Source organism: Rhinolophus hipposideros (genome assembly GCF_964194185.1).
Source record: "Rhinolophus hipposideros genome assembly, chromosome: 12".
Lineage (NCBI taxonomy): Eukaryota > Metazoa > Chordata > Mammalia > Chiroptera > Rhinolophidae > Rhinolophus > Rhinolophus hipposideros.
This window is the reverse complement of record NC_138058.1, coordinates 26723547-26740055: the sequence shown is the minus strand read 5'-3', so window position 1 is coordinate 26740055 and position 16509 is coordinate 26723547. Positions and strand designations below refer to the sequence as shown.

Below are 16509 nucleotides of genomic sequence, written 5' to 3'. Positions count from 1 at the left end.
CCCTCTGTCTGGAAGGCCTTTCCCTCTCATCTCTGTGTCCCCAACCTTTAGCCCATACAATGAATCAGCTTGAGTGTTACCTCTTCCTTTGAGTCTTTCCTGACCCCATCCCTGCTTCCACGTAGAATTGATTACTCCCTCCTTTCTATCCATCATAGCAACTGTAAAATAACCACACTTCCTTGTTTATGCCTACCTCCACCTCAAAAGTGAAATAACTTAGGGCAAGACTGTGTCTAAATTATCTGTGTAACTAGCTCATAGAACATACCAAGAAAAAAAATATTTGTGGAAGCCATGAATGGTCAGATGCATGGGCAGACAAATTAATATGCGAACAGTTTTGTTCTAACCAAGCCAACACTGTACCTTATCTTCTTCTCTGCCTATCCCAGCTGGAGCCTTCTAAACTGAACGGGACCCAGCCACGTACACAGTGTGTGCTGGCCTTTGTCTCCTGTACCAAGTCCACTGTCCCCACTCTTGTCCCCCTGGGCTTTTGTCCTTCCCATGATTCTGAAACCTCAGTCCAGGCTGTACAGACCACTCACTTGGATGACCCATTAGGACATGTTTCCCAAGCCTGACCCTCTCAGATGATTTGGTACTTGCCTTCTAGCTCCATGAATGCAACTGCTCTGTTCAAGGATGGTGACCAGGAAGCAGGAGGAGGGGCAGGGGGAATCGGGAAAGTGGGTGATTTGGAGCAAGACTGAACGTGGCAGCCAGGGTCCACATCCAGACCCCTGTGAATTGGGAAACAAAGGGCTGAAAGACTAGCAGAGTCTAGAGCAGAGCTTGTTTGGACAATCCACCTCTCATATTAAATTTTTTACCATCCCTCAGCCTCCAACTACTTGTTGTCCCTAGGTTCTCAATGTCCCCTTACAGCATGCCCACTCCTCCAGATTCCTAGCCACAACCCCTGGACAGCCCACGCTACTCCTGTGTGCCAGCCCACGTATGTATCTCCCCAAGGCCTGACTCAAGCCTCCCTTGACATTTGACAATGAGCTTGCCCTTCTCTAAACCGACTGCCAATATATTCATTCTGCATTTGCATGGGTCATTTACCTTTTTGTTTTAAGAGCTCACACTTGGGTGTTGTCCCCTCCCATATTAAATGTGGGCTGGCCCTGTGGCTCACAGTAACCAACAGAATTCAGGGGAAGTGCCACTGAGCCAGCCAGCCTCAGGCTGCAGACTTAAGAAGGCCTAGCAGTTTCTGCTTGTATAGTTCCAGGAGCCCTGAGCCGCCACGTGTGAAGTCCGACTACCCTGATGGAAACACACATGGAGAGGCCCTACAATCACCTGGAGAGAGACAGACAGAGACAGACAGACAGACAGACCGACAGTCAGGTAGATAAGAGTCCCAGCCATCCCAGTGTCCTGGCTGAGCCTAGCCTTCCCGCTGCTGCTGCCAAGACACCTGACATGTGAATGCACCATCTTTGAAGTTCCAGTTGAGTCAAGTCAAGCTCCCAGCTGACATCAGGAGCAAAAGAACCACCCTGCTGAACCCAGGCAACCTGCAGGAGAACTAATTTCCATCAAACCAGTTCTTACTATATACCATGATTTAATAATTATTGCTGCATAGCAAACCACCCCAAAACTTAATGGCTTAAAGCAGCAAGTGGTGTTTTCTCTCTCACAATCCCGAGAACATAGTACACAATGAGAACTAATTTGCCTAAGCACGTTATGAGGTCCTCATATCCATTAGCTCATTTTATCCTGATAACAATGCTAGGAGTTAGAAAGGGCAAGGATTCAGGTTGTTCCTCCATTCTGCAGTGTTTTTAAGTGACTTATTTGACATGGCTAACTCAGTAAGTGGCAGAGCTGATCTTCTGCTGTTCAGTGCAGGGCTATTTATTTGCAGGCATAGCCGGTGCTCAGGGGGGGCCTGGGGATGGAGTCAGCAGGGGCAGGGACAGTCAGGAGCTAGTCCAAGAGAAGGCGATGACAAAGATGGCCAGATGTGAAGGAAGAGGTTATGAAAGACTGTCCCTCAGAGAGGCTGATAGGGTAGGGGTCAGGAAGACCGATGAGGAGTGACATTGAGGTGACAGCACAAGAGGACCTGAGAGCATGGTGACACATGGTGAAAAAGCCACCCCTGTTCTGATGGGTGTGTTAACTGTGAAAGTACAGATGCTGCTCGGAGGGGCAGCCCTGTCTGCCCTGAGGAGCTGGGCGAGGCCACCAACCCCACTTCACCCTAAGCAGCTACAGCTTATGCCTCATCACGTGGGGTCTGCTTCAAGGAGGCCCACGCTCCCCAGCTCTGTGTGCATTACAGGAAGAGTCTTCAGGGAACAGCTTCACTTTTCTAACAACTTCGCTGTGCTCTCCACAGGGGCATAGATCTGTACAGGAGAGAAGCGGGGTCCTGATGGAGTAGGGATGACGTTAGGAAGTGGGTATCCCACCCATCACGCAGCCTTCCTCCTGCCCTCTGTCCTGCTGAGCAGCAGAGGTTGCTTCAGGGGGCTTCCAGGAGCTAAAACGGAATTGCCAGCCCTTGTCCCACTCCTGCCATGAGCCTCCTCTCCAGCCTGGATTTCCTGCATGCAGTAGGTATGTGTGCCCCGAGGGATGCCGAAGACAGCAGTCAGGTCAGGTGCTCTACGCATCCCAGGCAGGCAGATGGTTTCTAGGTCATTGTGGTTCTGGCCCACAGCCCTGGAAGAGGTCATGGGCTCTGTAGAGGTGCCCATGCATTCGAAACAAGGATGTAGTTGTGCTCCTGAGGGCCATAAGCACTTCCCCACAGGGAGTGCCCAGGAGCTGGCCCCAATGCCCCTTCACTGTGGGGGCTTGTTGCCCAGTCACTGTGGTGGTGGGCCAAGAGTGAATATCCGTGTGTGTGCATGACTGTGTCATATGTATGTAGAGACTTCAGGGAAGACTTGTTCATGCATAGCACACGTGGACTTGGTCATAAACTTTACAGCCAGGAAACCTCCTGCAGGCAGGGTTGTAAGTTGCAAAACATAATAATAATTGGGGAGAAATATATTTCTTTTCAAAAAGCCCTCCCTCCCCAATCGCAAGTGTTGGAGTGAGTTAGTAAACAGCCTCTCTATACTTACTACAGAGACAAGTACTCAGAATCGGAGGAAACTCCTTTGATGAAGGCACAAACGGGAAGAGAAAGGAAGACGTTGTGGAGACAGGTTGACAACACCACGATGAGACACAATGAACACAAACAGTTGGGGCACATCCACTTGGGGCTCTGGCCTCAAGCAGATAGGTTTTCTCTATAGCAACACTGGGCTTGCTCGCAAGGCAGCAATTCGTCTGCGGAGGGTGCTCAGGGGTTGGGGGATTCTAGCAGCTTCCACATATGTGGCCATTCAGCCCAGGAAAGAGAAGATTCCATCAGGTCACCAAGCTGCTGCTCCCTGCATGGCGGTACAGCCCTCCCTGGGCTCAGAGGGGCCAGGAGAGGATTGTTCATGGCCAGAAGTGATTCCAGAAGCTCATTAAAGACCCTTTTGTGATCTTGGTGGAATGGACTATAAAAGTATTATTATCTACCATAATATTATTAATCTTAACCATAATTGGATCTTACATTTAAATCATGCTTTTACTCTTTCAAAGTTTGTCTTCATCTACAACTTCCCTTATACCTATAAGAACCTTAAAAAGGGAAAATGTTAGCAGCCCCATTTGACAGACAAGGAAACTAAGGCCCAAAGATTATCTGATTTTCTAAAGTTAGCAGTTGAGTTGGGCCTAGAACTCAATTCTCTAAATTAGTAACTAGTAACATGGTTCTCCACCTGGCCGACACATTAGATTCCCCGGAGGGGGGGGCGGGAATCTTAAAACTCCACACTGCATGCTTCCCCAGCTCCACCCCCAGACAATTCAACACAGAATAGCTGGGTATGGAACCCAGGCAGGCATCAGGATGGTTAAAGCTCGCCATGTGATTCCCAAGTGCAGTCAAGGTTGAAAATGCCCTCATCAGCCTCACCTGGGAGCTTGTTGAAAATGCACTCTCAGGTCCCACCCTGAACTGGCTGCACCAGAATCTTCCTTTTAACAAGATTGCTAGGTGATCCCGGGACACATTAAGGTCTGAGGACTGGGCTGGTGCATCTGGAAAGGCCGGCCCATCAGCCAACCCAGTGTGAGTTAGAAGTGAGAAGGCTGTGAGTCAGTCATTACCTTATTCGTCATTGCTTAGGCCAGGCTTAAACTGTAATGTGTATGGTTACAGCTTGTGAATGGAACAAGCTTAAATTTGGTAACCCCTCTTCCTAGAAATGACAGAGGGGGAAAACTGTTGAAAGGCAAGGTCCCTGTAGTGTGCACACCTGCCCTACCTTCCATGCAGACCCCTTTCTCAGCCTGTGGAGGCACCTTCTTCCCTCCCAGCTGCTCAACTCCACTCACCGTCTAAAGACTTGGAGGGAGAGACCACGGGGCTCTTTGTCTCTGACTTCACTGGACTCTGTGCTGGAGAAGCAGGTGCAGACTTTACAGGTGAACCAGGCTCCTCTGCGGCAGTTTCTTTCTCTCCTGAAAATACAGAAAACCACCTCAGAATAGAGGGCGAGCAGAGAAGAGACGGGCAGTGGAGAGAGAGAGAAACAGAGAAAGACACAGAGAGAGAGAGAATTAAAAAAAACCTGCTTTCTTCTACTTGGTCCTCACTTCTGCCTGCAGTTAGCTGCTCCCTAACCTTTTGGGACTTTTGCTACATGCTGGGGGAGGCCAATGGAAGGAGTCAGAGTCATGTTCTGTTTCCTCCATTAAAGCATATTGTGGGAACAAAGCCCCAAAAAGCAGTTTCCAGGCTCTCGGCCTCACATAGAAAGGTGCTGGCTTGGGTAGTAAATGGCCATCAACTGTGATCAGATAGCCATCAGCTGTGGCTAGTTGGCCGTCAGCTGTAACCCGTAAGCCATTGGCCACTAATATAACTGCTGTGGCTACGCTAGCAGAAAGAATGGGGGCTAGCAAGAAGATGGTGGCTGGCAAGCGCGGACTGCTGTTAGGACAGCGGGTTGCAGATTATGTAGATCCTGCTTCCTGTGTCTCCAGCTCAGCCGCCAGCAAGAATATATTGGTTTGACTCCCCTATCTATGGCTCCGTGGGTGTTCCTTTTTGGCCTCACCATGTCCTGCATTCTTATGTGGGGAGCGTGAGAAGAGACCCCACCTTACATCCCACAGGCCGCCCCGCACGACACATATCCACTGATGAAATATGTTACCCCTGACATGGACAACAAGAGTGTATGAGACTTCCCACCCATGATTTGTTAGCATGTAGCTCCTTTATTATTTTATCTAATTTACATGTTCAGTCTAAACAATCCCTAGGGATAAAAAGCACCATACGTTTCTACCTCCTTTTTCGATCGGCACATCAGGTCTCCAAGCAAACCAGGAAGTGTTTTCCTAGTGCCTGTTTGGTGCCCAGGAAGATGGCTGACTCTGGGTGGGGAAGACGATGGCGGAGCAAAACTCTGCCCTGAGGGAATGAAAGCCTAGCCTGGTGGACAAAACCAAGAGCTGAATTCTGAGTCTCAGACCCCAAGTGCTCCTGAAGCAAAGAGAACGAACAGTTCGGTTTGAGAGAAGGGAGAGACACGGCAGGCTTCTTAGCTGGAGCGGGGTTTGAGATGGAGCCTGAAGTATGGATAACTTCAAGTCAGGCTCGTCCAGAAGGGAAAACATGCCAGGAAGGAACAAGGGCATGTGAACTATCATGAGTATCTATCTGGGAGTCAACATGGAGAGATGGGCTTAACTCAAGATTCTGAAATATGGGAGGAATGAGAAAAAGACATAAAGAAGTCAGCTGGTGGAGAGTTTTGTTTGCCAGGCTGAAAGGTTTATACCAAATCTGATAGATAATTAGTAATTATCACTACTATCATTATCTTCTTCTAGCTACCATTTATGTGGTGTCTACTGACCTAATCCATATTTACAGGTACTATTCCAAGCCCTCTACAAGGATTAACTATACTCAGGTGAAGGTCCTGCAGACACCATATAACTGTTAGGCACTGAGCAAAGAGTGTCATTGGTGGATTAATAGTGTGCTAGTAAGAATATTATTTGGTAATTGGTCAGGAAGGTCAAACTGAAGCTATGACAGACAAGAGACAGAGAGAAGCAAGTGAGGATTCAAGATGAAATCTTTACCTTCGAGTTCTAGCTTTTTCCTCTCCACCTCTTTCTTGTACTCCTCCAGCTCCTGGTCAGTGAGTTGGCTGAAGGGGTTGGGCACCGTCTCCTCTGACTCGTCTTTAGTGTCCGCGTCGCCCTTGGCCATCAGCTGGCTCTCTGTAGACTGAAAGTTAACCACAGAGTGTGTGTTGCTCTCTGAATGCCGGGGTTGGGGCCCAGGCCGGAGCTTCCTTTCAGACTCATGTGGCTGCCAGTAGTCTTGCTAGGGACAGCGTGGCATGCAGCTCCTTGGAAACAGCCCAGGGCCTCAGGGTAGGGCTTGTTCACTCCTCCCCATGGCTACCTCACTCCCAGACCCAGATTCTTTGCAACTGCCTGGATGAATGCAGAGAGTCCACCCTCTGCCCCGGAAATAAAATCAAAGGATGCTCCCAAGCAGAAGGAAGACACACCTTTATTGCAATCCCTCCCGTGGATGCTTGCAAACCATCACTATGCACATACAGTCAGCAGCCCAAAGTCAGTCAGCCAAACTCCAGCAAGCAAAGCATTGGCTCAGTCAGCTTCATGCCAGCTGTCCCCCCATGCCCCTCCCACCTCCTAAAGCAGCACAAGCTACAGCACACAGCAGGAAAACACGTAGTGGCTTCAGCATTCTCAGTCCAAACTGTTAGGCCTGTTTTGCGCATAGTCGTAAATTACAAGGGGACCAAAGTCCTGAATCTTGGATCTTCAACCCGCCTGTACTGCAGGTCCCTGCGGGGACATTGGCAAAATCACTGTTTCACCACCTTTGTGGAGCCTCTGGCTCTGGGGAGCTCACCAGCTGGGTAAGCTTGTATAAGCTTCAGGAATCCTTTGACCCTTCTAGCTCCAGACAGGGACTAAAGTTCAGACTCCATAGTCCTTTTTCCTCATCCAGCCTTCTCGCCTTGGCCTTTGAGAATGCCGAGCTTTGAAACTGAGGAGGAGCCAAAGAAAGGGAAGCCCAGGGGTAGTGAGCCCTGAGCCGCTGACCCATACCACGCACTCCAGGCCATGCTTCCCTGGCCCATCAGAGCCGGCCCATGGGCTCCTTCCAAAAGAGGGGCAGCACTGGGCCTATCTTAAGGAATCATAGGGTTCAAAAGAGAGTCCAAGACCAGGATTCCAAGAATGGGGACTCCAAGAAGAGCATTTTGTATAAACGGCAGACTTTTTAACAATTTTGCTCATCATCTTGAACTCCCGCCTCCCTCCAGTATCGTGGGGTATTTCTAGCCTTGACCCTGTGGTACATCTGTACTCCTCATCTTCGCTGAATTGAGCTGGGGTGGAGGTGGGCACGATGGCATAACATTCACACTTCTCCTGCCAATGGGCACCCACACTGTACGCTGCAGCCTGATCTGAAATCATTGCATCACCTCAACTTGCTTAGCAGAGAAAAATGGTTCCTGTATTTCCCCCGTTGCTAAGAACGATGCCATGCCCATTGCTGGTTTGCAATGAGCAGCAATGATCTCCAACACAAGCCAGAATTCTGATCTTTACCCATTTTACTAAGCACTAGACAGACACTGTTCTATCTCAAGCATGGACACGACGACTTTCTACTTTCTAACTCTATGTGGGTTTGTGTGGGCAACTAACTACCTTACCTGCCCCTTCCCATCCCGTAGGAGCACCAGTCCTTATACACATGCCTCCCCTCTAAGAGCACATGAGCATCTTCCCAGAGCTATGGTCTCATGATGTCCTATCCGTGCGGAGGCCAGAGATGCTCCGGGCAGGCAGGCCTGGAGCATCTGGGAACTGCCAGCCACATTCCAGCAATCCCCACTTTGCAGGATAGTAAGAGAGGGCAAAGTGGAGTTCCATGGGGGAAGCATGGAAATCAGCATCACTCCCAAGGGCAGACTGGGCAGCTGCGGCCCCACCCAGTGCCCATAGGGGGCGATTAGACACTGTCCCTGGTCCTCACAGCGTCCATTTTGCAGCAAGAGCATCAGCGCATGAGATCACAGGGGGAGGTGGGCATCAGGACTCAGGGGTCCTGCTCCCCAGCCCCGGGCACTGACGACCCGGAAGGCAAACACGTTTCCCCTCCAGACAGGGGCCGCCTCTGCTGTACCGGGCTTCGGCTCTTCTCAGCGATGACGCTTGCCAGGAGCTGGGACTGGGGCCCCGCTGATTTCACATCTTGGCGGTTTTGTTCTCGAATCTGTGTGGAAGGAGAGGAAGAGAGTGAGCTCACTTTCAGTGTCAGGGTGTGGAGCTTGGGAGGGGCATTCCCAGGGCGTATTGGTGTCCAGTGTGGTTCACGACTTGGGTCTAGAAGGGTCCCCTAATGGTGTGGGAGCCTGTCTCCTCTAATTCTAACACAGTCTGTCCACTCTGAGACAGTCTCCATGTCTGTTTCTGAGTGAATGAGCAGTTCATGTAAAACACCAGATTCGCATTGACTCGGAGAAGGTAACTACATGTATGAGGAGAAGAGTGAAATGAGGCATAGTCAGTCCTTGAGGGGGAGTCTCAAATTTTAATATTCCTAAGATGCCGCCGAGGAGTTTGTTTAAAATACAGATTGCTGGGGCATCCCCACATCTATTGAATCCAAATCTCTTGGGGAGAGGAATGAGGGAGGACCCAGGAACCTGCATTTTAAACAAGCATTTCAGAGGATCCTTAGACCACACGTTGAAAAACTGTTTTGTGAGCGTCTCTGTCCTATTGGAGACAGTCTACTACAACTTAAGCTTTTTAAAGTAACATTCAAAATCTAAGTGAACTGTAGAGCAAAGGTGGAAAAATAAATATAAAGGATTTTGAAATCTTGAAAATGGGCCAAAAGGACAATAGCATAAAATTCATAAAAACTTCACCCAAATAAACTTTAATTAAAAAAAGTTCATAAAAACTCAATTTGTGGGCAAGGTCTCTTCAACACATCCAATGCCTAAAGCAAGCAGCACCTCTCTATGTAAGAAGGTTCTATAGGACTACGTAAGTACGGACAGCACTTAGCACAGTACCTGCAATGGTGCCAATAAGTGGTAGTTTCTTTCCCATAAAAGGCATCTGGGGTGTTAGTAAGTCAGGAGTATCAACCCTGCCCCTCCCCCCACACACACTGGCCCTTGAGGCAGAAGAAATGGCAAGATAACTAGCTACCACCCTACCTTGTTCCGCATGTCCAGCACTTCTTGGGGGTCGGTATAGAGAGGCACAAATTGGTTTGGGTTTTCAATCCGTATCGGCATGCCGCTGCTGGATTTCTCCACCTCGTCAGCCTTCATCCACTGAATACACACAAGGCCAGGTGGGTAAGGCAAAGGAATGAAACCCGTGTGTCTTCCCCAGTGGTCTGCCCCATACGATCTGGGCCAACCAGCTTGCATGAAAAGTCAGCAAGCCTATACACACATGTTCTTTCCCCATGGGCCTCTGTGATGTCTGTCTCTCAGAGCAGAGATGGGCAACAAATGACTTAGCTGCCCGAGAAGGCCCAGGTCCACAGCCAAACGGCACTTACGAGTGGGGCTCAGTACCTTGGTAACCAGCATTGACAGACAGGCAGCCACTTGAGCTTCAGTATTAGATGACTCGATGATATTAATTTGCAAGGCTTCATTTTTTTTAATGAAGGGCTATTCTATGTGGCTGCCAGCTACTTTAATGTTAATGAAAAAGTCAAATTAAGAGTCAGAGTGTGGGAGGGGGCCGTGGAGAACAAGGTGATAGAAATGAATGTCCCACCCGCCTTCTGGGTTGCACCAGATGTAGCTCAAATGTTGATGGCCATCCTTGAACTTCCCAGAATTTCCCTCTGGATGTGGGAGCAAGAAGCAAACATTAATTGCTCCGTGCTCCTGGGAGTGACCTGGCCTAGCCACCCTCTGGACCCAAAAACTCAGCACGGAGGTACAAGAAACAGGTGATCGGAGGCTCCACGGGCACGAACAGCTGCTTCCTGCCACCCAACAGGAAGCCCAAAGAGGAGCTTGTACCAACACAGGCCCAGGGAGACCTGTTCTGTTCCCCTATTTTAAAGCTGCTTAACCCACAAACAGCCAAGCACTCTCCCTCCACCCTGGCCTTCCCCAGCGGGAGCCCCTTCTGCCCGCCTTACTGTGGTCTTAGGCCGGGGGCTGCCCATGCTCCTCTGGACCTCGTCAGCCACGTTGACCCGCAGGTAGGTGTTGGGCGTGTTGAGCCAGCGGGTCTTCTCCTTTTGCTGCTTCTGGGCATGCTGCCGCAGGGCGGGCACTGGGACACCGTCCTCCTCAAACACGAACGCTGTGACTGTGGCCGGAATCTCCACCTCACTTTTGTGTTTGGTTTTCTCTTGAACAAAGGGGTAGCGGTACGTGTAGCCTGTTCTGTAACCCTATAAAGGACAACAGAGAACCGTTTATTGTGGAGGAAATGGCCTATACCCACCTACATGCCCACCTCCACACCCACCCATGAACTTCACCCCCTTCCATCAAATGACTCAACTTAAACCTAACTCTCCATCGTACAACCGAGGCCTTGCTGCTCTTCTGGTGTATCTGAGAATTGTTCCCTGGCTCGGTCCTGCCTCCCTCCCTTCCTCTACACCAACAAGCCCTCTGACCAGGGCTGAGAAAAGCCCAAGACTTTGTGGATCAGACAGAAATCCTTACCCAAACAGAGCTCTAACTTTTCATGCTGTGGTCCTCAACCCTGGCTACACACTGGAACCGCGTGGGAGCTTTAAAATGCTGATACCTCAGAGCTACCCATTTCATTGGATGGTGGTGTGGTCTGAGTGACAGAATTTTTAAAAGCTTCCCCTCTGGATTCTATCAGTCAGCCCTCCCTTCCTCAACTCTGCAGCTTCTTAACTATTTCCCTCTTAGAACCCAAAATCTGACTCAAGAACATGTCTCCTAAGTAAGACCACATCCCACATGGGCAAAACTTGACTGCTGCTCAGTGAGAACAAGTTCTCGGGAATCCTGGCAGCTGTGGAGCCATTCTCAGCTCTGCCTGTCTTCTCTGTTTTGATTTTTTTGTTTGTTTTACTAGTAAACTTGGATGATTTTAGTTACACTCAATGGCCACTTGAACCTCTTCCTTTGTCAATTGTTTTTGGTCTCGGTTCATTTTTCTATTGAGATGTTGTGGGGACAGAGCCAGGAGTGCAGTTTCCAGGCTCTCGGCCTCACTTGGAAAGGTGCTGGCTCAGGTAGTAAATGGCCATCAGCTGTGGCTAGTTGGCCATCAGCTGTAACCAGTGAGCCATTGGCCACTAATATAACTGCCGTGGTTGAGCTAGCAAGCAGGGATTGCAGTTAGCAAGTGGGGTTGGTTGGCAGAGAAGTGGACGGCAGGTTGCGGACAGTGTGGCTCCTGCTTCCTGTGTCTCCAACCCAGCTGCCAGTGAGACTATAGTGGTGTGACTCCCCTATCTATGGCTCTGTGGGTGTTCCTTTTTGACCTCACCATATCCTGCGTTCTTATGTGGGGAGCAGGAGCTGAGACCCCACATGACACCATGCATGACACATGGCGCAGCGAGCAGGGTACGGTGCCAGCTAAAGCTCTCCGAAGGGCAGTGGAGCAGTTTGTGCGTATGAACGAAGACCAGGAGGAGCAGCTGCTGGAAAGCTGAACCCCTGTGGAGGGGTGGGAAGATGTGGACGGTTCTGCAACCAGCATAGGCAGGAGACAGCAAAGGTCGTTAAGGCCGTGTGGGCTGGGCAGTGCTTGCTGAGGCAGCCCAGATGCGGAACTTGTGGTGCCAGGAGGAAACGTTTGCTGAGTCCTCCATGGGAGATGAGGGTGAGGTCAAGGTCGTCCCTCACCCCCAGATAGGGGGGGACCTGGAGCCCTCGTCCTGTGGAGAGGGCACTTTATGGGGCTGGCACACAGCCCTGGTGAATGATTGGACTATGGGGAATTGCCTTCCATCCCTGATTTGATGGGCCATTTGACTGTTTGCTTGGGAACGTACCACCATGCAGTGGAACCCGTGGATGTTTGCTTCCTGTGTAAGCACCTTGGCTGTGAGCCATTATTGTTCCAGAAAGACTGGTGGTGCCCTGAGAACCCTAGCTGTGCCCAGGAAGACTGGCTGTGCCCAGAAGGACTGGAGGTACCCTGAGAAACCCTGGCTGTGCCCAGAAAGACTGAGTCCAGGAAGTCTGGCTGTGCCCAGAGAGAGTAGCAGTGCACTGAGAGGCCCTGGCTTTGCCCAGGGAGACTGGTGATACCCTAAGAAGCCCAGGAAATCTGGCTGTGCCCAGAAGGACTGGTGGTGCCCTGAGAAACTCTGGCTGTGCCCAGGATATTGCATTCACCTCCAGGCTCCTCGCACAGGGCTCCTTGCGGAAGACACTTGTCGCGTAGATTGTGAGGCGAGATCCTGGAGGGGTGGGGACAGAGCCAGGTGTGCAGTTTCCAGGCTCTCAGCCTCACATGGAAAGGTGCTGGCTCAGGTAGTAGATGGTCATCAGCTGTGACTAGTTGGCCATCAGCTATAATCAGTGAGCCATTAGCCATATGACTCCACTATCTATGGCTCCGTGGGTGTTCTTTTTTGGCCGCACCATATCCTATGTTCTTATGCGGGAAGCGGGAGCTGAGACCCTGCATGACAGATATTTTTCTTTTTCATATTGACTTGTAATATCTTTTTACATTAAGGACGTTAATATTTTGACTGTTACAAATATTTCCCTCATAGTTTGTCTTTTACCTTTGTTTATGGTGGGGGGAGTGGTTTAGAAAAATGCAAGTTTTGAATTTTGATGTCATCTTATCTGTCAGTATTTGTCATCATGATTTCAGACTTTCCTGCCATGTGTGATAAGGTCCTGCCCAGCACAAGAGCCTCAAAAAGATGAACCTATGTTTTTAATATCTATATGAGTTTATGTTTCATTTTTTGATAAATCAGGGAATTTATCTTGTTGAAAGGAATGAGGTAGCAATCTACCTTAGTTTTATTCTCCAAATGACTAGTAGTCTATCTTTTCCCCACTGCTTTAGAAGATGCCTCTTTGACCTATATTAAATTCTTATACATTTGGGATCTATTTCTGGATTCTCTAAGCTGTCACACTGATTTGCCTGTCCATTCTTAATTAGTGCTCATCTGTTTAGTTAATTAAGTTTTACCATGTGGTTGGAGCAGGTGTCTCTAAGTACTCTTCTTTTTATAGGATTTTCCTAGCCGTTCTGAATTTCAGCTAGAAGAACAATTTGCTAAATTCTTATGACTTCCCTCATTTTTAAATGAATTACATTGAGATTGATTAACTTGGAAGAGTGACCTCTTTGCCCTTTGGAAGCTTTCTAACTAAAAATAAATGATAGTTCCTCACTGAGTTCGGTTCTCTGATATCTACTGGTAAAGCTTTATAGTTTTCTGTGAATGGGTTCTGCTTAAGTTTTTATGATGTTGTTGCATTTGCAAATAGGATTATTTTCTCCCGTTATTGTATTTTTAAATATATGTTAAGATACATTTTCATAAGTGATCACTTTAAAATGCACTCATTCTTTCTAATATTTTCAGTTGACACTTTTAGACTTTATAGGCACGTAACCATACTATCTATAAGAAATAGTAATTTCATTTCCTTTGCAATGTTTATACATCTTGTTTTTATGCCTCACTGCTTTGGATTGAGTTCCAATACTATTCCAGAACAATGTTAAATAATAGTACTGAGAGCAGGAATCATTGTTTTGTTTCAAACAAAACAGATCATTTCTCACCTGTTTGGCTAAGATTGAGTGTAAAATTTAATGGAAATACTTCTAGTGGTTTAGCATGATATTGGCTCATGTTTTGAGAAAAATCACTTTAACCATGTTAAATAAGTATCCTGTCCTACATAACTGCTATTATTTTTATAAATTGGTATTAAATTTGATATTTATTAAAATGACTGAAAGGTTTCTATCTTCAGACTCATTGATATCATGAAATATATTTAAAAGAGTTATAATATTAAACCATCCTTGAATACTAGGAATGAACCTGCATTTGGTTATTGTATATTAATCTAATGTTATGCTGGATACTATTTGCTGGTTCTCATGCTGCATTTTTCATCAACTCAAAGTAAAATTGGTCTGACTGTGTTATAATTGTTATGGTTTAATGTCTTTTCACTCTTCTGTGAAAGATTAAATAGCATAAGAATTGACGGTTCCTTACAGAATTGAAAGAATTCCTGTGTGAAATCATCTGGTTCTGGTGTTTTATTTCACCATAGATTACTCAGCACACAAATGCTAAGGAGTTGTGTTTTCATTGTGGATTGTACCTTTCTTCATTTTAAAGAGACCCTCATGGTCAGCCTGGTAATAAGGTAGAAATAATTAGGAACTAGAGGCAAAGAGGAAAGTATTAATTATTTCATTGACCAAGGCACAATAAAAAGGGTTCAAGATAATAGTGTGGGCGGGAGAGGGGGACAAAATAAGTCAGATATAAAAAGTGTTACAAAGATAGGTCTCATCTTTCACTACTCTGAGCAATCTAAGAAGTTAGAATCTCTTCCTGCAATTAGCTCCTCATGCATGGTATAAGATTTCCTCTTGTTCTTGAATTGTCTTCTGTTTACATATTTCATCAACTAAACTGTTAGCTCCTAGGAGAAAGAATGTCTTAAAATTCTTTCGTGTCCTTTAAATCTCACTCCTAGACGCATCCTAGTTAACTCCTGTAATAATTGATTCAATCATTACAATAGGATATTATAATGCTGCTCACCAGGAATAAGAAATTTGTGATATTAATGTGTTTTCTGCATTAGAGACATAAGATAAGAGAGGCAGAACTAACTACAAAAGAGTGAACAAGTCGCCTTATAGGAGAAGCTTTGTGGTTCTTATTTTTACTGGATCACTACTTCTTTTACCAACCCATATCTTCTTACCCATTCTCTAAGGAGCAGTCTGTAGGGATGATGACACCACAGCCCTGAGAAGCGGGTGGCAAAGGCCATCTCAACTACTATTAGAATGACCACAAATTCTGTCAAGTTGCCAATCAACATAACTGTGATGCTGGCAATCCTGATACCCACCTAGTGCTTTGTACTGACTGGTTCTGGAGCTAAGCCTCAGTGGAGCGACCTGGAAAGGAAATGGCAGGAGACTCACCAGATTGTCCAGCATCCTCATGAGGGCCTCAAACTCGTGCTCCCCCAGCCGGCTCTTCTGCATGGGTCCGAAGGTGCTCCCCGCCCACTGCACGGAACCCACTTCGTGGGGTCGGTGCTTCTCCTGCTCCAAGAGGATAAGGTTTTCTACTCCCCCAGCGCTGGACAGAGCAGACACCTGCGGTGAAGAGCAGAGAGCCCTCAGCTTGTGTGTGTGTGTGTGTGCGCGCACATACCTGTGCACTTACCATACTCATATGTGTAACAGAGAGTAGGGATCAGGGAAGATTAGAAACGGAAATGGCTGGAACACGGAGCTGTATTTGACTTTTTTCTCCCAGAGGAAAAGCCACCCCAAACTTGTTGGGCATGCACCCATTTCCAGAGAGGGAGGTATTAGCAGTTTCTTTCTTAATGTCAGCCCTTAGAGGCTACAGAAGGAAATGGCAAGTGTTAAACCTTAAGAATAAAACAATACAGAGGACTGGAAAGGTACCTGGGATACAGACCAACTTCAAATTGTGATTATTTCTGGGAGGGTGGGAGGATGGGGTCAGAAAGGGCTCCAAAGGGGATTTCAAGTCTTGTCTATAATATTTTGTTTTCTCAAGAGGGAAAGATCTGAAGCAAGAAGGCTGTGGATGATATTTGTTAAGTCTGAGAGGTGGGTAGCAGGTGTACACTATTAGTCTCTGCATTTTTCTGTATGTTTAGAATATCTCCCCCTTTTTATCTTAAAGTCACTTGAAAAACATAGGCTCGCTTCTAGGCCAGTGAAATATGAGTTAGGCTCATAGACTGAATTCACAGATCTAAGGTAAGAAAGCATCCTCCATGATGGGGTTAGTCAAGAATCCCAGGAGACAGACGAAAGGCTGACAATGCCCAGCCAGGCACTGTGTAGGGTGAGGCAGCTTTCGCCAATGGACTTAGAGTGTTTGTCCCATTGTCAAGGCTCCCAGGGGAGGGGACAATGCAGATGGTTGTAGGCAATGGACTTTGAGTATTAGGGCAAGAGGTGTGTGTATACAGCAGGCTATTTTAGCATGATCCTAAAAAGCATTCATCAGCCTAATTCCCTGTTTTCTAATTCCACGCTCATCTAACAGTACATTGTATTTACTTCCCTTTGTCCACTCAGATGCAATTAGTTATGATTTGGTTTCCTGGGCAAGCTCAACTACAGAAAGAATCTGAGTAAGGAGTGTTGTACTGC

General features: G+C 47.6%; 1 protein-coding gene across 1 annotated transcript in view; it reads right to left on the bottom strand.

The window, feature by feature from the left end:
• The window catches only part of ADD2 (adducin 2), a 97225-nt gene that overhangs the window by 10553 nt on the left and 70163 nt on the right, over positions 1-16509 (bottom strand). Inside the window, exons 10-15 of the mRNA XM_081069593.1 lie at positions 15295-15471; positions 10280-10537; positions 9330-9449; positions 8282-8371; positions 6184-6331; positions 4420-4545 (exon numbers count right to left, since the gene is read on the bottom strand). Coding sequence (XP_080925719.1) covers positions 4420-4545; positions 6184-6331; positions 8282-8371; positions 9330-9449; positions 10280-10537; positions 15295-15471 — 919 coding nt within the window. The remainder of the gene's footprint in view (positions 1-4419; positions 4546-6183; positions 6332-8281; positions 8372-9329; positions 9450-10279; positions 10538-15294; positions 15472-16509) is intronic.